Source organism: Gymnogyps californianus, chromosome 7 (genome assembly GCF_018139145.2).
Source record: "Gymnogyps californianus isolate 813 chromosome 7, ASM1813914v2, whole genome shotgun sequence".
Lineage (NCBI taxonomy): Eukaryota > Metazoa > Chordata > Aves > Accipitriformes > Cathartidae > Gymnogyps > Gymnogyps californianus.
Window position 1 is genome coordinate 29,807,161 of NC_059477.1, and position 21,949 is coordinate 29,829,109.

Sequence of the window (21,949 nt, forward strand, 5' to 3'; positions counted from 1 at the left end):
GAGGAAGTTCCTGCTAGTGTCCATGGTGGGGGCAGAGGCACAGGCAGCCCTGGGCAGGGTGTCCTCGTGGGCGGCAGGAGGTGAGGGACTGGCTGACAAAGCTGTTTGGCCCCAACAAGCTCCTGAAATACCTCCCAACCTCAGGAGTGCTCTGGCTCCCCAAGCCCTCCTGACCCCAGGCTAATGTGCTCTTGCTCCTGTTTGAGACCGGTACACTTCAAAAGCCTTGTCGAGTGGAGGGGTGGGTGGACACGGTGGGTGGAGCTGATGACCCAAAATATCATTTCCCCTTCCTAAGGCTGGGCGTATACCAAACTTGTGTCTCTGTGTGGGAAAAGAATATGAACCAAAAGTGCTGAGAGATGCAGTGGTTAAATTGAAACATGCTGTGGCAGGATGAAAGTAATCTTGTCCTTTACCAGCCCTTAATGCTTTGGGGCTTTATTTATTTTTCTTTTTTTTTCAAGTGGCTGCAATCCATGCCATCTCTATCTGTGCTTTTAATAGAGATATTTTTATATGCAGAAACCTGTCAAGACACCATCAGGGTAAACCATCTCATGTTGTGTTATAGCTCACAAGGTCAAGATAAAACATAAGGATATCTACAGTTGTCTTTCAGTTCAAATTTTGTTTTTGCAGTGTCCTTGAATGTACTGAAGCATATGAAAAAGACCCCTACGTGGAGTGAATGTCCCTTAGGGAGAACCCAGCAGTTCAAAGAAGGGCCAAATCAGAATTTCTTGCTCTTTCTCTGAGTCTGGTATGTAAAATATGATGCAAATGAGAGATTTACCTGAGTTGCCAAGACTAAGACTAATATCTCTTTGCTTGATGTTTAAAAATAATGGCACTATACAGGCATAGGAATGGCATACGAGATCTACCATAAGGTCAGAGCAACACAACACTGCATCCCACTATTTTTGAGAAAAGACCTTGATGTCTTGACTCTGTTGTGACTTTGCAGCAGGATAGCTGTGCTTCACAGCTGTGTGGTGGATGGAAGTTAAAAATGGATCTTCCTGGGCTCTGACGGCAGAGCCTAAACATCTCTATGAAACTTCTCAGCCAAGGTCTCTAGAGGATTGAAACTCAGGAGAATCTGAGCAAGGAAACCTGTTCAAACAGGAGAGCACAGTAATTGAACCAAAACGATGCTCCAGAAGAGCTAATCAAGGACCAGGGATTCTTCTTTGAAAGTAGCTCTTGATTTGACCTCAATAGTCTAGGCTCAGAAACTTTGTCCAGTTACTTTGCTTTGTTCAGTTCATGCGTCGTTTTACCTGTGAAACGACCCTTCCCATTGCCCAGGTAAAGTCCTGTACACTTGTGGGAGCCAGCGCTCTGTACCACTGCAGGTACAACTGTACCCAGTACCACTCACATTTAAGGAAAAGTGAGCATGTCCAGCCCCAGTAAATGATGAGCAACGTGGTGATATTGGTGTTTAACTGATGTTTTATCCTCTTGTCCCATCAAAGGTCCTTATCCTCCCCTTCACCAGTACCGAGGGGTGTGTTTGCTGTCCGTGTTGCTGTGGGGAGGGAGGTCCTCGGTGGGTGGGCTGTAGCCCAGCACATCTCCTCATCCCTCCGGGACAGCATCCCCTCGGGGAATCTGACTGCATAGTTTCTGGAAATCTGTTAGTGCTAGCTCGATGATTAGACAGAAGGCATCATTTTTAGCGTGGGGCACTGGGAGGCTGAGTACCTTGAAGGCTGACTTCTGAAATGAGTATAACAGTGTGTGGTGTGTTTCTCCCATGTGAATGCTAGAACCAGTTTGTAGGGCAAAAGCAGAACATGTTATTGTTTGGTGTGTGTGAAAGATGCTGTGTGGCAAAGGCAGCGGAGGGTGTGCCTCTCCTTTTTCCTTTAACTGGGGAGAGACTCTGCTGTTGCTTTTTCTTTTCTTTTTTCTTTTTTTTCCCCCAAATGGCAATTGATTTTTGAGGGGGTTTATCTTTTCCTGAAGTTGTGAGTGAATTTCTGATGTGATTGCGCAGACGTAGTGGTCGTTGGAGCCCTGCTGTTGCCTCGTTCATCGGAGGTGCTTCATGAGAGTGCGAAACACTTTTGAGGTATGATTTCCCATAGCATGCTAATCCAGTGAAATGCTGTAGACTCACTTGCTGGCACTGTTTAAAGCCATAATGCAGCACCACCTGCCAAACCACAGGGCATAATGGAAGTGTTAATGAATGTACATATATACCCTCACACGCGGCTGCAAGTTGAATGACTTAAAAGTTGAGGCAGAAGGTTTAGACTGAGCATAAAAGGAACCAGGCTTAGGGTATCCTGATGCAGCTCTGTGCTGAAACTGGGGGGTGAAGGGTGGCCACAGTGGTCTACAGTTGGGTCAACTGACCCATAGAGTGCTTTCAAAGATGTGTTGATTTTCAGCTGCTGCTCTCTGATATATGGAATCATCCACTCATGACACGTGAGAAGAAACTTGAGCATTCAACAGCAAAGCACAGGTACTGAGCAGCACCGTCTGGGACCCCGGTACCTCTTTTCCAAAGGGCTATCCTTGCAGGATGCTTCTCTCCGGTGCTGGCAGGGTGAATGCACTCGACAGGAGGGAGGACTTGAGTCACGCATGGGTAAACTCTGTTCCTCAAGGGTGGTTTGGCCAGTTGCCCGCTGGTCTGAGTGTCAAGGTGTGCATTTGCCACCAGGAGGACTTGCCCAGGCTAGCAAAGAGCAGGAGGACGACAGCAGGGAGGGAACTGACAGTCAAGGAGGTTGCCAAAGAGAAGGGCTGAGAAGAGGTGCCGGGGCTGGCCTGGCACGTGGCTGGGATGCTGGTTGTGTATGTGCACCATGTCCTCAGGCAGGTTCGTGGGGACGCTGTGGCTTCACGGAGCCGTGTGTCACCACATGGAGTGCAGAGGAGAGGGCCACGCAGACCCCCCCCATCCCACTCCTCATCCCGTTACCTGGCCCTGAGCTCTGCCCACACTCCTCTTTCCGACAAGCCCATTGGATTTGCCAAGTACGGAGTCGCCTCCCCAGCATGTTGTACGTAAGAGGCTCATGCTCTTGGCAGACACTGTAACGAGCCTGGAACAAATGACTGTTATGGGTCCTGGGCCAGTGATGAGATCTTGGAGTCTTCCAAGTGACAAAGTAATGACATGGGCCCGGGAAACGCCTGGAAAATAGCCTTCCACGTGGTTCTGGGATTGCAAGTCATGAAATTCTACCTAACATCTGCCAAGTGACTATTTGGGTAAACCTGGGAGATGGTGTTTATGTGTACCTGGGAAATGGCTGTTCCTTCATCTTCTGAAGTCCATGCTGCTGAAACTCTACTAAAGCTCCAGCATCACAGACTAGCAGGCTTTGTGCTCTTCTGTACCTGTAAATGAGTATTAAATGGGTTGTGGGGAACCAGGAGGACTGTCCTTGACCCAGAAGCCTGGGAAAATTGACAGAGAGCCCTACAAGCCTGCCCTGTGCCCTGGGGTGTAGAAGTGTTGCAGAAACATTTGTGCTGCCCCATAGCTGACAGGTAATTCCAGGGAATGCTGCGATGCAGAGAGGGAACGGGCGATCTGTCTGTTTTTCCATAGGATGTGGACAAGAATAGTCTTTTTGCCTAGAAAGGACATAGTCATGAGTCAAGTTTTGGAGAAGATTTGCAGTAGAACACAGGTTGTGGAAATAGCCTGGAGATCCCCACTCTTCTCACCTTCCTCCATCTGCCCCAAGAGAGGGAGCATCAGCCTGCGACTTGATAGGATTCACCCATTCCCTTGTGGAAATGCTATTACCAGGGACCTTCGCTGCCTTCAGCTCTTTACAGCTGTCTGAAGAGATGCAAAGTGTGTTTGCCAGCAGGGAAGGGAGTCTTTAAAAAGCCATTTACATCCCGAAAGACATCCGGTAGCAACACTGGAGATGTAAAAAGCATTAAATACTGAATTGAGCCTGACTGGAAGACAAACTTGGAGGCAAATGCATTGATTGATTTGCAGGAGGGTGACTGGAATGAGATGGCCCTGTACCCTTTCTATCCGTAAACCGTCTCCAAAGCATCCATAGGTGCCATGAAGTCTGCACGTTGGCTCGGCCACGCCTGCCCTGTGCATGGCATGATGTCCGTAAGACCGCAGCGTAACGAGCCATCAAGGAGCTGGGTGGAGGGGTGGGTGCACAGCGTGGTCAGGATACTATCGAGCACCCCTTTTTTTGATAGGGGGATGGGGGGCCGTGGTGGGGACGGCAGGGTGGAGCCTTGAGGATAGTCCATGCTGGGCAGTTCTTGGCGCTGCTCAGGATCCCCCCACAGCTCCGTGCTGCGGTGCACAAATTCATCCCGTGGACCACTTCCACCTGCCCAAGGCAATGCTGGCCGAGGCCAGGAGGGCTGTGCTGCACACATCTGGCTGTGCCATGCACATCTGGCTGCGTCACCAGCAGCAGGGCCACGTGCAGGCAGCAGAGCGTCTGGCTGCAAACCGAGCACTGCCGCAGCACTGGGCTATTGCTTCGGAAACCTTGCTGAGCAGTATAAAAGCAGCAAAACCACCCAGGGCAGTGGATTTGGGGTCTTTTTATTGGCGTGTCAGCAGGCTGGGATGTGTAGGAGGGAAGCTGCCCATTTCCAGGGATTGTGCGAGCAGGAAGGGCAGCTATTGGAATTCGAAGCCGCTTCCTCCACTGTAAATTTGTTCTTGTTGTGTTATCTCTAGCTGGGCAGGGCAGGGGAACATCTTGGCTATCTGATTTTTTGCTACAGTATGTTTAGGTCAGCTTCATCGGTTCCATGATAACATAGGAGAGGCATTCCTGGCTTCACTAGCAAAGAATTTTCAGGAGTAATACAGGAATCTGTCATCCCCTGATGTCTCCCGGGAGCTTTGGAAATAAATGAGTAAGGAAAAGGATGGTGGATTTAAACACACAAGAAGTGATGGAAGTAAAAGTAGCTGAGCCATCCGCTTCCTCAGGCCCCAGTTACTGTGCAGGGATGCTCTCATTTCACACCTTGGCAAAAGGCTTGGATCAACCTCCAGGGGACACCCCCAAAACTGACAACCATACAGTTTTAGTCGAGGTTTGAGAGATACAGGAATGGATCTCGCATAGCTGCTTTCTGGTCACATATCTGGATTCCCCTACAAAACTGGTAGTGGCAGTGCTGTAACTCTACGGATGACCCAAATCTGACTTAAATGTTGTTTTTAATTAAAAAAATAATAATAATCTGGCTTCTGCATCTGACTGTTGGCTTGTCAGAGTGACAGAAATCTTACGTATTTTGAAAAGGGCACTACATCACTGAGAGAAACAGGCTGAAGATTAATGGAGTTGTGGGAGGTGGAGGAGGAGTTGGGGAAGAGAAGCGGAGTTCGTTTCAGATGACATTTGTCAATATGATTGACGCATGCTGTGCTGCATTTACATACAGATCAGGACACCGACAAGCACGTACTTCCAAGTAAATACGAGTGAGCCCAGCCTGGCCACAGGAAAGCTGCTGCTCAGTCCTACAGCAAGGGCTTCTTCTTATCGCTTAAGGATTTGCAGTGGGGGGAGATGGGGGGCCACCTACCACCTAAGCAATTTCCAGTGACGTGGCTTTTTATTATTATTATTTGTTCAGACTATAATTCCATGTTTCCTGAAATAACTACCAAGTATTCATCAGGCAGCTACTGCCTTTAGCTGCCTTTTGTGTGAATCTCAAGTGCTTCGTTACTCCCCCGGTACGTTTTCTTTCTCTTACAGTAAATCCGAGCAGCATCTGTGTGGTGGGGGAGGTGATGCGATCTTGGGTTGAAAAGGAGAAAAGGTCTGGCTGGCACAGGAAGCCAGTGAGGAGTTCAGGGAGCGCAGCCCTCAGGGTACAGCGTCTTTCTGTGCTGGAGGAGAATTCATGAGGCCACTTCCAGGACACACAGCTACATCCCCCAAATTCAAAACCCAACCAGTTGCAGCTCTTTATTGCTGGATTGAGGATTTTATTTTTAAACAACAGTTGGTTTATGACTTTTTTTTCCCTCCTCTTTAGTAGCAATCTGATAGTGCTTTGATCGCTGCTCCAAAAGGAAATGCCTGTAATTTCCTGTGCGGGTCTTGCCAGGTGCTGGGCTCCATCAGATCTCCTGGAAGCTGATGGGAGTTGAGAGCGCTCTCACCTGGCAGGATCCTCTTTATTAGAAAACCTCAGAGAGTTGAAATTTCACTTGGTTTTGAACAACTTAATGCCAGAACTACAAAGGGCATCAGGCTCTGGCTTTCCACATGACGGATCTCTTCCATGCTGACTTCCCACTGAAGACTTGCACATGGTCCAGCTTTTGTTCAGTGTGTCCTTTTTGAGGCATTGACTGGGGAGGAAATCTGACAGACTGGAGGAAACCTGGCTAAGAGTTAATCATCTTTATTTAATAATAATTGGCAGTGGTTGTTCATACACCTACGGGTCCTTTGGCTCTCAAAGGTTTGGGACACGGTCATGCCTACTTGAGGGAGAAATTCCTGAAGTTCATTTGGTCCTGATCAGCATGACTCAAGGGAGGCAGCTGCCTCCTAAAAGGGCATGTCCCGTGTTTCAAGGGTTCTCAGTAGCTCCCAGTCCAAGGGATTGCCTGCAACACGTAAGGCTGAGCTATTTTGGTACCTGGCGAGCGTCTCTGGGTGTGTCGTGGTGGTTGTGTGGCTGCAGCCAGCAGTCTGCAAGAGGAACAGAGAGGGAAGTGTTCAGATCTTGCAGAGTTTCAGCCCTGGAGGCATTGCATGGAGCTGCTAATGCTTGCAAAGTGGCCGGGTAAAAGGGCGTAATCAAGTGAGCTGTGGCTAGAGGAAGAGTTATTAATTGCAGCTGTAGGAGTAGTTGGCAGCTTCAGCAGCTGATAGTCTTCCTCGGCCTCAGGTGAGGTTGGTATCTTCAGGTACGCAGAGCTCTGGCAGGGCATATGTGAAGAGCTATCCATGGACCAAAGCAAGCCGATGATGGAAAAATTCCCTCGGCCATGGGCTGATAGAATTGGTCAGCGTACATACATATACCTAAGTATATGCTAAATCTCAGCCTATTGCTAGTGGCTGCAGGCTTCCTAAAGTTGTCAGTTTTGGAGAGCTGCAGCAGAAGAGGAGGGAGCTGGTGGTTCCCACGCAGACCCTGCTGCAGCTTTTTCTTGAGGTTTCATAACAGAATTAAGCAATTTGTGTCACGTGTTGCCATGGAGACCATAACTCACTGTCATGCTGGGCTTCTCTGTCAGGGAGCCAGTGTCTTTAATTGCACTAACCTCCCCTGCTAAGCCAGGGCTTGGTTCTGAGCTCGTTTACCTGCTGTAATGGCTTTGCCCTGGGAGCTCTGCCTCCAGGAGAGCCAAGCTGGAACCGGGGATAAGGGTACTCGCATATCAAATAGCAAATATCTGGGGTCAATTTTATTATTGTCGTATGTGGCCACACCTCTGCTCAGATGAACAGAAATTATAATGATTTACACAAGCTGAGATCTGTCCCACTTGCATTTAGGGCAAGTTTTGCAACGAGGATAGGAATTAGATACACTACCTACATGTTGTGGTGACCTGTTGGGGCTTGGTGGTCCAGTCGCACAAACTAAGCTGAATTTCTCCGTCTTTGGTGTTTTTATATTACTTGGCTGCTCCAAGGGGATAGCTCAGCCCTTCCACTCCATCCCCATGTCCAGACAGGTAAATGGAGTTTTATGCAGTTTATTCTGCCTCCATAAAAAAATCCTTTTGGCAGAGGAGGCTCAGCCTCAGTGACACTCTTGGGTCAGCATTTCTCTTTTTTCCTTGCCACCTACCCCAGAAGTAGCCACATTTCTGACTGCCTCAGCATTACTGGCTTGTGCTGTCAGGACACAGATCTTGCCAGTGCATATGAAGATGATGGTAATAATCAGCCTCCTTCCAGTGACTTAACCAGAGCCCTGACGGCATTCATCAGCATAGGGTATGGATCCTTCTCTTGGCTCCTTCAAAATAAACAACTATATAAATTGTAAGATGATTATCATCAGAGTTTATTAACGTATTACCACATGCTGCTTTGTATTCAGACAATAGATAAAAACGTCTGTGCTTCATTTTTCTCAGTCAGATCTACAGAAAACACGCTTATTCTTGCTCCCATCTGAGGGGGACCGTGTCGGTACTCTTGCCAAAAACACGTGAAAATCAGCCCAAGTCTTGTGTACTTGTCCGTAGCGATGTAAGCAGGCGGCATGGAAGCTCTGCACACCTTTGGGAGTGTTTGGTGTTTTCCAGGAGGTGACATATGTTGTTTTTAAGGTTTAATTTATTGCCTGGTCTAGATGATAATCTTGTTAAGGCATGCGCTGTTGTCTTGCTTTGGTTATCAGCGCAGGTGGAGGTATAGAGGGATTGAAGTACTTGGCTTTTGGAGGGTTTGCATTACGTACCTGCATGTTGGGAGCACGGGACCTGCCATCTCAGTAGAAGGAGGAGTGTTGCCATGAGCAGCAGAAACAGCCCTGCAGAAACATCTAAACTTGCTGCCTTTTGACACTCAATAGAGGTTTTTGTCTGTTCATGCTAGCATCACCTAAAATATGGGGGTTTGTGCTCAACAAACCAGCCTCTATAGCTCTTGAATTTTTTTTTTTTTAAATTATTTTTTTTCAGTCCAGTTCTTGCTGTTCTCTCCAGGCTACATAATACTCAGTCTGGTAGCTTAGACGTACAGTATGACCAAACTTCTGGAGATGACGGGAAGCAAATGCCCCAATTCAACCCATAAGCGTGTTGGGCAGAGTCACAGCTTGTACAATGGGCTAAATATTATCCTAGTTCTTTGGGGAGCATTTCACGCAAGATAAGCTCGAGGCTTCTTAGGAGCGATTTAAAGGGGCTGGTACAAAATGTCAGTGAAAATGTAACGCTTGTCTGCCAAGCAGTAGCTTGTGGTTTTGTGATGAGGTCAAAAATCATGCACAAACAGAGTATGGTTTTCACATCCGCGGCCTGTCCCCCGCCATGTCAGTAACAATCGGTCTTTCACACCACCCGGCCGGAGCCACTCCGCCGTGTAAAGAAGGATGGGGTGAAATCTTGGCCACGGACAAAGCAAAAAATTGTCGTCAAATGTGTTGGGAGGGGCAGGGTTTTAGCCAGGGTCTCTGTCCTGAAGAGCCTGTGAGGATTATCTGACCCGAGCAGGATTACGCTGAAAGAAAACTTGGTCTTCCAAGCAAAAATGAGAAATTTAGTTGAAATTTGTAGGTTTCTATGCAGCCAAACATGCTGCTTGTTGATGTGTGATCTTGTAAATATGAGAAAATTGCTTACTCCCCCAAAAATGGGGGTAAGAAACTTTTCCTTTCGATTATGGTGAGGAACTGCAATGAGACTGGTTGAGAGCTCAGCTGGTGCTTGGTCTCCTTCTCCCCGTCCAGCAGCTGTTGCTTGCAGTGGAAATTCTTGCTGTTCTCAAGAATTTCTCCAAAGATAGTTTAGAAACAAGCAGACTTGATCATGTTTCTTCTTGCTCTGAAAATTTTGGCTTGTCTCAACTTGGACAAGAGGCTTTTGCAGTTCTTAGAAGCCTCAGCGATCTCACCTCTCTGATCACCCTCTCTCTCCCTCTTACGGGGTTTTCTTTTTAGAGGAGAAACTAAGACAGTGCCTATAGATTTGGTTCAAGGAGAAATATCCAGTACATGACCTTAATTAGAGGGCAAGGCATTTAACCTGCACACCATGTAGATTATGCATATGGCAGGTTATTCCTGTATTTGCAGAAGTTTCTCAAGCGCAAGCTGTACCTTATCATACATAACGTGGTGCTGGGGAGGATGGAGGAGAGGACATTCCCTCATTTAAAAAATGGAGGGTTTTTCTCTTTTGGTATTGAGCTGTGACTTGTAGATGGGAATGTAACTTGCAGAGTTGTGTCCTGCTGGCACTAGTTGGATTATGGTATGGTGATCAGAGGCAAGAAATAGCAAGGAAACCTTGTTCTCATGCCTACCTTCCAGACAGAAAAAGCATACAGTGAATCATTCAAGTTTCATTGTCTTGATATTGTCTTTGGGCATTACTGTGGTTTAAATGGTGCTCTCACAGCATGCCTCAGGTCATCTGCTAACACTGAATGTTTTGGGGGGTTGTATTTTAGATTATGGCTCAAATTCCACAGGCTGCTTTCGCCTGAGGATCTTTTTTCCATAAGTAAAACTTAAACTCAAATGTGAATGTTCACAACTGGTTTTATTTTGTCTCCTTTCATGCACTTGCCCACATGCATGGGAAGGTGGGTGTGTAGTAGGGGGGAAAGCTGGTTAGTAGAGCTGTGAAATGACTGTGAAAAGCCCTTTCTCAAGGGATGAGGTCTCCAGTATACAGAAGGGAACGTGGGACCCCCAAGCAAGTGCCTTTATGGTTCAATAATTTGGATTAAACTGAAATAGTGATTTAGGAGAAAGGAACTAGAGAAACTAGAAAATAAACTTGGTAGTCTGATATCTTCTTCAATATGAAATCAAACCGTTAGGGGGTTATGCTCTTGTCTGTTTGAAAAATGGTCCAAGTTGGCTTTTGGGCCTCTTTGGAAATGAAGAGTCAAAGTGTTTTGTTTGGAAAATATCAAGATGAAAGAATTTCTGAGGAAAAAAAAAAATTCTATACTATGGGCTGAAATAAAACAGTATTAGTTGGTGGCTCAGCTTGCACTGTGCACGCAGCAGCCCTGCAGTTGCAGCTCCTAAGCACCACCTGGGCCAGCTGCGGCACTGAGCGTGTCGGCCTTGCTCGGTGGTTGCTGAGAACGAAAAAGTTGAAGTCCTCTTCTTAATGAAGAAAAATCCCTGCGGTTATTGGGAAAGCCTCCAAAAGCTTGCGTGAGGTAGTGGAGTTACGGATCAGGGTTCCAATGGTTTATGGAGGCTTCCCCAGAGCAGGTAGTCCAGAGCAGTCCTCGTCCCCCCTCAGCGCTGACCCCAGCCAGCGCCTGCAGCCCCAAGGACACGAGCAAAACCAAAATGGATGGGAGCAGGTTCCTGCAGAAAGCTGCTCCTGCGCTGTATGGCTTGTGTCAAGAAAACCAATACCAAGGAAATCAACTGCCACCTTTTGAGCCTTATCATTAGGATGGGTTTTTTATTTTATTTTTTACTGTCTGAAAAACCTCCCCAAAAATGCAATGGTCATTCAGATTTGGGAGATAGCCATCCATTGCCCATGTGATTTGAGTGAGCATCGCTATTCCCCATGTGTGACAGGCAGTTTGGGGGGCACTGCCTTCTGCAGCATACGTACAAAACCTCTCGCCTGGCTGCTTCTTAAATAAGCAGTCGCTGCTGTTGAGTGTTGAAATGGGCCATTCAGCAATGGCTGCCTCTTCTCCTTTCTCTGCACACGTGTGCCGTTGCCCAGTTGCAGCCGGTGAATTTTTTTCTTCTTTCTTTTAAGAGTCAGTTCCTCCGCGGCTCACCCGAGATGAGGGGAGCGGTGTGACCGCGCTGCAGGGGAAGCTGCTCTCCAGGCTGTGTCACAGCCACAGAAACCAGCCTTCCTGCCACGGCAGGGTTGGGTTTTGTTTTTTTTTTTTTTAAAAAGGCAAAACAAAGAACACCTGTTGTTCCTGGCCTGCTGCCTTCTTGTTTTTATTTCTCAAACTTGAAAATGAGGGAGAAGAAAGCAGCTAAGTGCATTTTTGTCTGCCAGCAGAGCCGGGATTGGACCTTTAACTCCGGTTTCATCCATCACCGCCAGTTCTGCCTGCAGATCTGGCCCCAGGATGTAATGCACCATTTAATATTTGCTGTACCTCGGGTTAAGCAGTGAAGAATAGCACGGCTCTGGCTTATCAATGGGATTTGGTCACTGGCAACTGGAAATAATCTGGAGCTTGACAGCTGCGCTGAGCCAGGGTGATTTTTGGCATGGCCATATGGGCCCAGCCCCTATGGGAAAGGTATTCAGATGATGAAAGTTTTGTACACGCATTTGGTGGCAATTAGTGATCTTTGTAGACGAGGCAGGAGTAAACAAGCCACAGCGGTGGGGTTGTCTGCACTTCTAAGTGATGGGTCTGAGTTGCGGTAGAGCTGTTGGGGAGGGTAGGTGCTGCCATTCCTGTCCAAAAGGACTTTGGATGTCAGTACTGCCTTCATCCTCACTTCTTAGGCAGCAGGTAAAAGCTGCCTTGTGCATGTTGCCCTCTTTTCGTTGCTAACCAGTGATCGGAGATGATCTCTTTCTCCAGCAGGTTTAGCACACTGAAAGCATGGCTACAAGTGCTGTTCCCAGCGAAAACCTCCCCACGTACAAGCTGGTGGTGGTTGGAGATGGTGGCGTGGGGAAGAGCGCGCTCACCATTCAGTTTTTCCAGAAGATTTTTGTGCCGGACTATGACCCAACTATTGAAGACTCCTACCTGAAGCACACGGAAATAGACGGGCAATGGGCAATTCTTGATGGTAAGAAAGCTACTCTTGTGGTCCCCTTTCCCTTCTAGCTGAGCATAAGTGCAAATAGACCTCAGTGCCTCCCACAGCGTGTTGTGCCCTTGTGTCCCTCCTACTCTGCTGTGGGCTGCCAGGAATTTGAGTGCAAACTGGCCTGTGAGCTGCGGCGCGTGGTCTGCAGCTGATCTCCAGCAAAGCTTCTGCTTCCAGTTGCGTTGGTTCCAGTTCTGCACAGAAATGTTTCTTGCAGGAGTGTAAAAACCTATAGACCATCATAGACATTTGGGGTTCTACGAAGGGTGAATTATAGCACTGTGAGCTGGCTATTGCTAATGATACTTTATTGCGGTTAGGCTCATCCCCTGGGAAATAACAGTGAGTGGGTAACTGAATGAGGGTTGTAACCAGAAAGAACATTTAATCAAAACTGTCATCCACTGACAGTGAAGAATTGTAACACCTCTTAATTCCCATAATTCAGGCGTGATGTTTTCATATCTAGTTACCTGTTTCATTTAAATATGGGTAGGGTACCAGCCCGGAGAGCTGCTGTAACCAAGATCTTTCAGTTCTTTGAAGAAAAACTGCTTTTTAAAAAAAAAAAAAAAAAAAAAAAAAACAAACAGAAAACCAAACCACAGAACAAACAAACAATCCCAAACCAGTCAACCCAAAAAAAACAAACCCAAAAAATCTTGATTCCGCAGGTGAGGAAAAAGCCCTATATTACCTAAAGCTGCAAGCAGTTTGTGCTGCAAGAGCCAGACTGACCACAGCCATAAGGGGAATCTTGCTGTTAAATGTTATAAGTTTTGTTTGGCTTTATACAATAATTAGGTAGTACATAAAAGCAAGCAAATATTTTGTGCCTTAATTACCCAAGTGCGTGTATGTGGACACTAACACAACTGAACTAAATTTAACCTCACTTAAATCGAGTTCCTACCTCCACCCTCTTGTCTTGAAGGCGCTCAACATCTTTGGTGTCTTTGTGTATGTATCATTGGTGTGTGCGGACAGAAAACTGGGGGATTGGCATGAGTGGTGGAACGTGGAGGCTGGTGGGATTTGCTGTGAAGACCATAAGCTTGGTCTGGAAACTTGAGATCTTAGTTGCACTCTTAAGGATTTATCAGATACAATTTAGTGAGTACAGATGGCCCCAAGGTCCTTAAAGAACAGCCTTTACTCAGTATTGTAAAAAAAACCAAACAACTTAATCTTGCCGACATTTGTTCATTTAAATATGTTAGTAGTTGATAGCTGATATGAGGGAATATTTGTGAAATTGGTGCCCAAATGTGTCTCTTGTTGTCATCTGCATCAGAAGTACCTGCTCTCAATTAACCATCACATAATGTACCTGTACACCTTTATTTTTAAAATGCTAGTGTTGTATAAAAGAAAAATCCAGTCCTGCTGTAAATGAAATCCATTCTTTCTTTTTAGTCCAGAATCCAGCCCTCTAAAACGAGCAACCTTTATCTTCGCTGGTAATGCCCTGTGTTCTGATATAACAGTACCAGCTGCTGTACACATTGATGTTGGCTGAAACAGCCTGGGTTTTGTGAATTATTTGAAAGTAGAGAAGGCAACTTTCACTGAATATTTGGAATTTTTGTTTAGTCAAAAAAACCCAAAAAACAACCCTGACCTGGGTGGGAGTGGGGAAAGAAGTTGTTTTCTGTTAAGCAGAAACTTAACCCTTTGTTTTAATGAAAAAGCCTTTCTTTTGCTCACTCAGACGGGGTTTAGTGGCTGTACTTGGGCTGAACTGAATTCAGCTGTGGCCTTGAATGGCATGTTGGGAATCCCTGACTTTCAGAGTTCATGTGCCCGCAGATGCCTTGCAGCCGCAGAAGTGAAACTGCAGCTTCTCCTTCTCTTTCCTACCGCTTGAGATTTTGAACAATCAGAAGTTTGGAAGAAAGGCAATATTCTTGCTTGGAAAAGCATGTGAGCCTTTACCACCTGCCCAGTAGAAACAGGGCATGAAGACTGACTATCACATGTGTCTTCTGCCACATCTTTCTGTCATAGGCTTTGGATCTAGGCCATTCTCGGAGGTCACCATATACTTGGACAGCTGCTCTTGTTGTGGTTACACGTGGTTGCATGAATCACTTATGGTATAAAATTAGGGACGAAGATGATAGGAAGGGTAAAGATGCATCATGATAAATTCTAGACTTTCCGGTTGTCCTTTATGACCAAATCCTTTACAAGCTGATGTTTCGGGCAGTGCTTGGTGGGAAGAAGAAGCTGACCACCCCCAAAATAGGAACTAGTTTTAGAAGATGAGACTACCAAGTGAGGATATAGCATGAGGGGCTCCATAAGTTTCTAAGTTTGCAGAAATAGTTAATAAAAAAAAAGCCAAAGATGTTGGCATGCAACAACTTAATAAAAAAAAAAAAAAAAACACAGCCCACCCTCTTCCAGACTGTCGCCTGAGCAGTTCTGTACAAAGTGTCTCTAGCATTTGGTATCTGCACCAGCATTATGTTGTAAAAAATCCCTTGTGCTAGCCAGCTTGCATAAAGCATTTGGCTTCCCTCCATGAAGACCTCCACCCACTTTTATTCAATAGCACTAACTGGCAGCATGATGAAATGTTTGACTTGCATTTTTTTCCTTTGCTGAAATCCCTCACTGAAAGTAGACTTAAATGGAATAGACTTTTATTTCAGATTCTAGACCTTGGAGCCAAACCTACATTCAAACTCTTCTTTTACATATTTGCTGTCTGGCTTGGGCATGTCTCTGTGTCTGTTTTCTCACCAAAGAAGAGTCTGTGATAGTTCCCTGCCTCCCAGAAGATTGTGGGACCTGTGCTTGGTGTGTTCAAGTCCAACACTACACAAAAATACTTTATTGTTGGCCTTACGTCAGCTTTATAAGACCATCAATGCAGTGTTTGGAGGACAAGTGTTTTAGAGTGGAGCAGGGCACTTAACCTGAATAAGGGATGCACAGGCAATTTGTGGCTAGCCCTTTTTTTCAGTTGCTGCCACCCCATCGAGGCTTTAAGATCAGCCTCCAATTTTCTCTGCATACGTTATCTTCATTTATTCCCTGCTATTCATGCTGAAATCAGCACGGTGATGTGCTTGGTTAAATGCATTCACACGCAGGTGCCGTATAGACACATCAGGTCAGAATTAAGTGGGGGCCAGAGTTAATCTGCTTTGATTAGCTGTTGCTCCAATTGAGTTGCTATCATTAATTTTGTACACTCCTTTCTGTGTGCAGGCTAACTTAGCAATTAGCAGAGGATTTCTTTTGGTGTAGCTGCAAAATGCCAGTCTGGAATTATTAATCTGGGCGTGAAGCCAAAAGTGGTATACCTTAATATGGCAAAAAATCCCCAATGGTTCAGAATTCCTTATAACCACACAGAGATAAAAAGGTGACGAGGAAGAGGAGAGGAGGAGATGGCCACAAGCACATGGCTTGGGCACACTGATGAATTGGGCTCCTAGCTGTCAGTAGGGCTGTGCCAGTTGGTACCAGCAAAGCAAGAAATTGTGCCTGTGTGTTGGGTGAAAGGAGGCTGTGGTCTCCCTCCTCTTCCCTTTCCTTCCCCTGGTATGATTTAAATGAAACTCTCACTGCCTAGAAGTTGTCTTCCCACTCCTGAGCTTCAGTTTTCCATTTTATTTCTCTTCTTCCCAAGTCCCCCTCTCAATCACTAGGTGCCCTTGCATTGGGCTAGACCTGCACAGCCCTGGTGTGCATCCCCGTGGAGTAACACCAAGCACCGTTCCTTCCCCCAGGCTCCCTCTCTGACCTTTCCACCCGTGTCTCCCATGCGTCCCTTTTTGCCGAGGGGTTTTGCTGCTAGTCGTCCAAGGACAGGCTGTCTGCTTTTCTGCTTTTCTCCTCTTCTCAGGAAGCTTGGGAACAATTCAGCCAGGAGGCCAGAGGGAGATCAAAGGTCACTTCAGACTTGCAGGCAGAAGGGTTGGTTTGCGGCTCGCTTTCTTTTTTTTATTTAAACTTTGGGTAGCATCATTGAAAGAATTAAAATTCAAATTAAGTTTGTACTTTCTTTCTTTTATTTGTGTGTGCAGTATTTTCCCTCCCTTAATTGCTGGGATTTTGCAACCTTGAAAGAGGGGTTTTTGTCTTGGGTTGTGGCGATTTTTTTCCTGCCAGGAAAATTTTGATGTTGCAACATGGAAAACACAAGGCTTTGAATACTTGCCCTTTGTTAGAGAAAGAGCTCCTTTAAGGGCTTGCATCTTTATTCTGTTTATTGATGTGGAAGCCTTTCTTCTGAAGGCCCCTCTTTTCTTTTTCCTTAAAGAAAGGGCAAGAATTCAAGTACTCGGGTTTTCCATGTTATAACATCTGTGTATTTAGTTAAGGCACAGAAGAAGGGCTCATAAAAGCCCCAGTGTTTCCCCGTCACGTGTTTTTCCCTGAGGAAAGTTCTCATGCCGGGGGCAGTGTGGCTGTATCTGAGAAGGAGCAGAAGCATCAGAGTGACCGAGTGAAGCATCTACCTCGCCTTGCGCACAGCATGGGCACCTCATACCTCTTCAGGGTGACTTGGGGTGTGGGAATACAGAATATAAGCCGTGGCTCCTGCACTCCATCTGCTCAGCACCCAGAATACTAATTCCTCAGCTGAAGTCAATGGCTGATGGGGTGTGCCCTCTCCCATGGTGCTGCTGATGGAAGGAAGACGAAGACTGTGGGGATGGCTTTCTTCAGCCTGAGACACTTTAGTTTGACTTGTCAATTCAAGTTAAGTTTTCCCTTGAGCTTAGCTACCAAGCTGCAGGGCAGCTGGGGATGGAGTTTCCCTCTGGCCCCACCTTCTGAAGCAGAGCTGCCATGCCAAGAGGAAAGCAAGAATTGGAGAGAGAAGTGCCGTGAGGAGTCCAGCTCTGTCACCTGTGGTCCCCTGACAGTGCCACATTCCCAGTTCTGCTCTTTGCTCCAGGGCCTTTTCCTGTATTTCATATTAAGAAGTCGAAGAAGCAGAAAACGCCTGGAGTCAGACTCCTTTGCGCTGCTCCTCTCCCCGGTGCTGTGGTTCCTGTCTGCCTGCTGACCCATCCAGCCCCTTAAAGGCTTGCACATGTGCTGGACTTATGTAGCCAAAGGGATTTCACTGGAGACTGCTTGCAAAAATCAAGTCGTACACATTGTGCTTGCCTTTCCGAGCATGAGACTGCGGTAGGCACAAACAACTGCGTCCTGTTGTAGGACGTAGGAGGGAATTTTGCCTAGGTATGAAAAGAGAAGAGGAACTCACCTGCACAACCAGATCTGAGCTCCCTGAAGGCTGGGAAGGCTGCGTTTGAATCTGAACTGAATCCCACCTAGGCTCTAGAAAAAGCAAAGCTGTGACTTAGATTTCATAGTATGTCTCTGCCCTTGGCTTAGATTTACATGCCTGTGTCTCTGGATGGGCACTCAGAGCACTGTCGGTTGCAGAGACATTGCCACATAAAATACCTGGAAGCACCAAGTGCTTCTGTTTTGGGCCACAAATTCCTCTGTATTCCTGGGCTCCTGTGTCTTCTCAGAAGTGCCCTCTAAGCAGCCACACTCTTGCCTAACCCATCAGGATTCACAGGAAAATGGTGTGTAGAGCTCTAAGGGGGCAGGATTCAATTAGCAAGGAGTTCATCACAACGGTTGGGGTCACATCCACTGGAAAGCAGAAAAGGCCAGCTCTGCACTCAGCAACCTCTTGCCTGCAAAGCAGGAGACCTTCCTGCTGGGCTCTCACAGCCTGATTGCTCTTAGTTTAGTCTCCAGCTGATTGCGTGATGGCTCTGTAAAATGGCTTTGCCTTCTTTGGATGTCTGTTCCTACGTCAGACATAGTCCTTGGCTTCTCTCTCCTCGATCTTTACCCAAACGCTTTTGTTAGTGCTCTTCCTTGCTGCTTCTTTGGTCAAGTTTGTGGGAACTTCACCAAGTTTGCTGTTGGGAGTCCCTGATCATGCGCTGCACAGCCTATGAATCTGATTTCAGTTCTTGGAAGAATGAGGTAGGGGAAACCTGCTGTGCTTTGGTCCAGCCTTGTTTCCACATTGGCTTTTATGCACTGCCAGCGGGGCAACTGCCAGTAAGAGGCAACTGCTGTTTTAAAGTGTACCAGGGGAAGACAGCTCACAGTTCTTCTCTGCTCATGATTATTTCTATGTCTTCTGGCATCCCATCTGCAGAAACGGGAATTTTAAAAGAAGGTGAATGCTGGCTAACGTCCTAAATCTCCTCACCCCTTTGGGAAGCCAGTCAAATCACCTTCCCAGTTTCACCTTCCAAAGGTTTCTCCTTGCTACTTTCCCATTTCTGTAGGTAAGTCTTCTTAAAGCTTCTATGCCACAAGATTACACCAGAACCAAAGCTGCTTGCATCTGGCCCTTTTTCGGTGCTGATGCTTTCCAGGATGTGGTCCCATCCTGCCAACAAAGGATCTAGCTCGCACTCTCCTCTCTGACTGTTTACAATTCATGTAGCACAGAAGTGTTAGGATGGGGGGATTGTCTTTACGAAGAGCACATTTAAAGTTAAAACAAGGACTTTCTCTGGCCATCCACATGATGCTTAACTTTGCATGAATAACCCATCTGAGATTAACCTTAACCTTCACTGCTGCATGTCTTTTACTTGCATTTTCAAAGTGCCATTTTCAATTCTGCCTGGACTTGCTCGCCTTTCTACGAATGCTGCAAGTGAATTCCCTTTAAATAGCAGCTGCTGACACAGCAGCTCTGCCTGTGTTTCGTGTGATGCCATGGCCAAGATCCAGGCGAGGTAGGAGTGGCAGGAGCACAGCCCCTTGCTGTCCCTTGGGTATGCTCACAGCCCCCCCGCCCCGGGCTCATCCCCTGCCCTCTCGCAGGGGATGCAAAGCTTTGGGGGGGCAGCAGCTGGGGATGGGTTGATGGGTACAAGAGCAGAGCTGGATGCTCCTCATGTGTTTCATGCAAGATTTGCAAATATGCCAAAGCAAGGGGAAGTCCCTAAGCAAATTACCATGCAGGATATGGCACATCCATCTCCACCTTCCTGCCCACGGCTTGTGCTCGGGCACCGGCCCTGTCTCGGGGGGAGGGAGGGCAGGAGAGCCCGGCCCTCTGCGAGAAGCTGTCCCACTCCACCACAAGTCGGGTATGTGTGTTGGAGAGGGGAAGGGAGTGTGTGTTTGTGTGTGTGTTGGTTGTTAGCTCTCAGCCCTGCCCTGACATCGCGTCCAGCTGGTGCAGGAGTCAGATGAGGGCAGCCCAGCCTCTCCTTACAGGTTGGGTGGGTAGGAAGAATTAATTTCCTCTTCGTCCTAGCCACGCGGTCCTGGCCTTATTCCATGGTAGCAATTTTGCCCAGGGCATAGAAATTTACCAGCACATGCAGTGTCTTTGGGTTGTTTTTCTATTTTTTTTTCTTTTTTTTCTTTTTTTGTACGATCCTTAAGAATAGCCTGGATGCCTTTGAGCTGAGCCCCTTGTTTCCTAGATTTAGAGGGGAGAAGCAGGATAAAAGGCTATGAAGAGACACCCGTGACTTTCCAGCAAGCTCCAGCTACTTGGCAAACAAGCCTAAATCTCAAGGTCTCTGCAAGAGCCTAGAAGCTCTTTTCACCTTAAGGGCTCATGGAAACAGACATTCAAGACCAGTTAAGGCAGGCAAACAAATGAGGCTGAAGGCTTTAAAGGGCCTGCCATCACCAAGTAAGGTCTCCAGGTCCTCCAGCGTAGCTGCCTTTCCTCCAGACATATAGTGAAGGCGTGTGGGCTGGCTTGTGGGGTGCGCTGTGACATGCAGTATGTCCGCCTGTGGCCACCCGTGCTGATTCAGCAAGTAACACCAGCAGCAAAGCGGGCTTTATCCTGGCCCCATCTGGAAATTGGGGCAGCCGAGTACGTAGCCCTACAGGGAACATCTTGCTAGGACTGTGGGCCTGCTCAGACTAGAAAAACCCGTATCAAGCCCTGCTGCTCTGTCAGCAGTATGCTCCTGCCACAGTCTCCATCCACCGGTGCCCTGGGCTTTCCCCATCACTTGTGGGCAGCAGATGCTTATGCTGTGGCTGTACAGCGGAGGCGGAAACAGTTTTCCCACCCAGCCCAGTTGACTGGGATGTGAAAACATACCCAGTTGTCATGAAGGTCCCGCGTTTGCCTCTAGGATACAACGATGCATTAGGACTATTACTTCTGAGCAGCTGATGCACTTTGAGCTCGCACCGCGTTTGTACTGGCATAGCCTAAACTGATGAACTCCTCTTGTACCCTGGTCCTGCCAGTCAAGCTCCTGGCAGTGCACAAAGCTGGCGCCCAAGAATTGGCATTGATGTGTGCATCAGTATGTGATGTTTACCCAGAAGGCTGGTGTAGCTTGCTCCGCATGTGGTCCATGATATAGCTGATGGGAGCCCCTGCGAGGCAGAGTGATGGAGAACCAGTGAGTTACGGTCACATGAGAGAGGAGGTTAATCTAGTGGGGAACAGCATCTGGGTTGCTGCCACAACTGGGGCGTTTTAGGGGATTTGAGCATAGATTTAGGCATTGTCAATGCACAGAAACATGATAGCTATATAGGATATGCAAGTCACTTAAAGCTTTTCCACCTGTTCTAATTAGCTTCTCAATATCAGCATGCCACTTGGGACTAAATATTTAAGGGGAGTTCCTCAAGGCTGTACCGTCTTGCTCTGAAAGCACATAATTGTGTAGAAATAATATCCAGGTGTTGAGAAAAGGAAAATGCTTGTAGCTGTTACTCTGGGTTGTCTCCCAGCTCTGTTTCACCATGCAGTTTGTAGATTGTCCCTGACATTTAAAATGGCATTTACTTACTTGCAGTCTTGGGTTTTTCCATGCGGGGAACAGAGAGAGCTGGGAGAGGGAAAGATGGAGGACTGTGAAATACTTTGAGCTGTATCTTGCCAGAGGAGGAACTCCCCAAGTTCAGCGATCAGTATTTGGTACTGGAAAAGGAAAGTAAAATCCACGTAGTCTACTTCCCCTCCATCTGCTCCCAGCATAGGCACATGGTGACGAGTGGGGCCTGGGAGCGTTTTTTGGTTTGTAACAAGAAACCACCTTGTCCATCCAACTTGCTTTCGTCAAATCTTGCAGCCTTTGAGAGGACCAAGCTCAGCGGAGGCAAAAAGGCAGTGTAGGGCACATAGCGGTGACAGCAGCCGCAGGTCCTCACAGTAACTAAAACCCTTCGTCTCTTCTGTCCTAGTTCTGGATACTGCAGGCCAAGAGGAATTCAGCGCAATGCGGGAGCAGTACATGAGGACCGGAGATGGTTTTCTTATAGTCTACTCAGTGACGGACAAGGCTAGCTTCGAGCACGTGGACCGGTTCCACCAGCTGATCCTCAGAGTCAAGGACAGGTGGGTGCCGTGGAGCCAGGCGCTTTCTGATCCTGCTCCCGCCGCTCTGGAGACTGTGCCGTGGGGGCAGTTGCACGTCTCGCCCTGCCTTTCACCTCCTGGGTATCCCGGGGCAAATCCTTGTGTGTGGGTTTGTGGACCTACATGTGAGGA

At 47.3% G+C, this 21,949-nt stretch overlaps 1 protein-coding gene across 5 annotated transcripts in view; it reads left to right on the plus strand.

Annotated features, from left to right (window-relative positions):
* MRAS (muscle RAS oncogene homolog) overlaps positions 1-21,949 on the plus strand; it is an 88,661-nt gene that overhangs the window by 58,329 nt on the left and 8,383 nt on the right. For 3 of the 5 annotated variants that reach the window (XM_050899996.1, XM_050899998.1, XM_050900001.1), the window contains 2 exons: positions 12,225-12,438; positions 21,643-21,796. In XM_050899996.1, coding sequence (XP_050755953.1) covers positions 12,246-12,438; positions 21,643-21,796 — 347 coding nt within the window. In that variant the 5' untranslated portion in view covers positions 12,225-12,245. The remainder of the gene's footprint in view (positions 1-12,224; positions 12,439-21,642; positions 21,797-21,949) is intronic. The other 2 variants (XM_050899997.1, XM_050899999.1) reach the window with 1 other exon arrangement.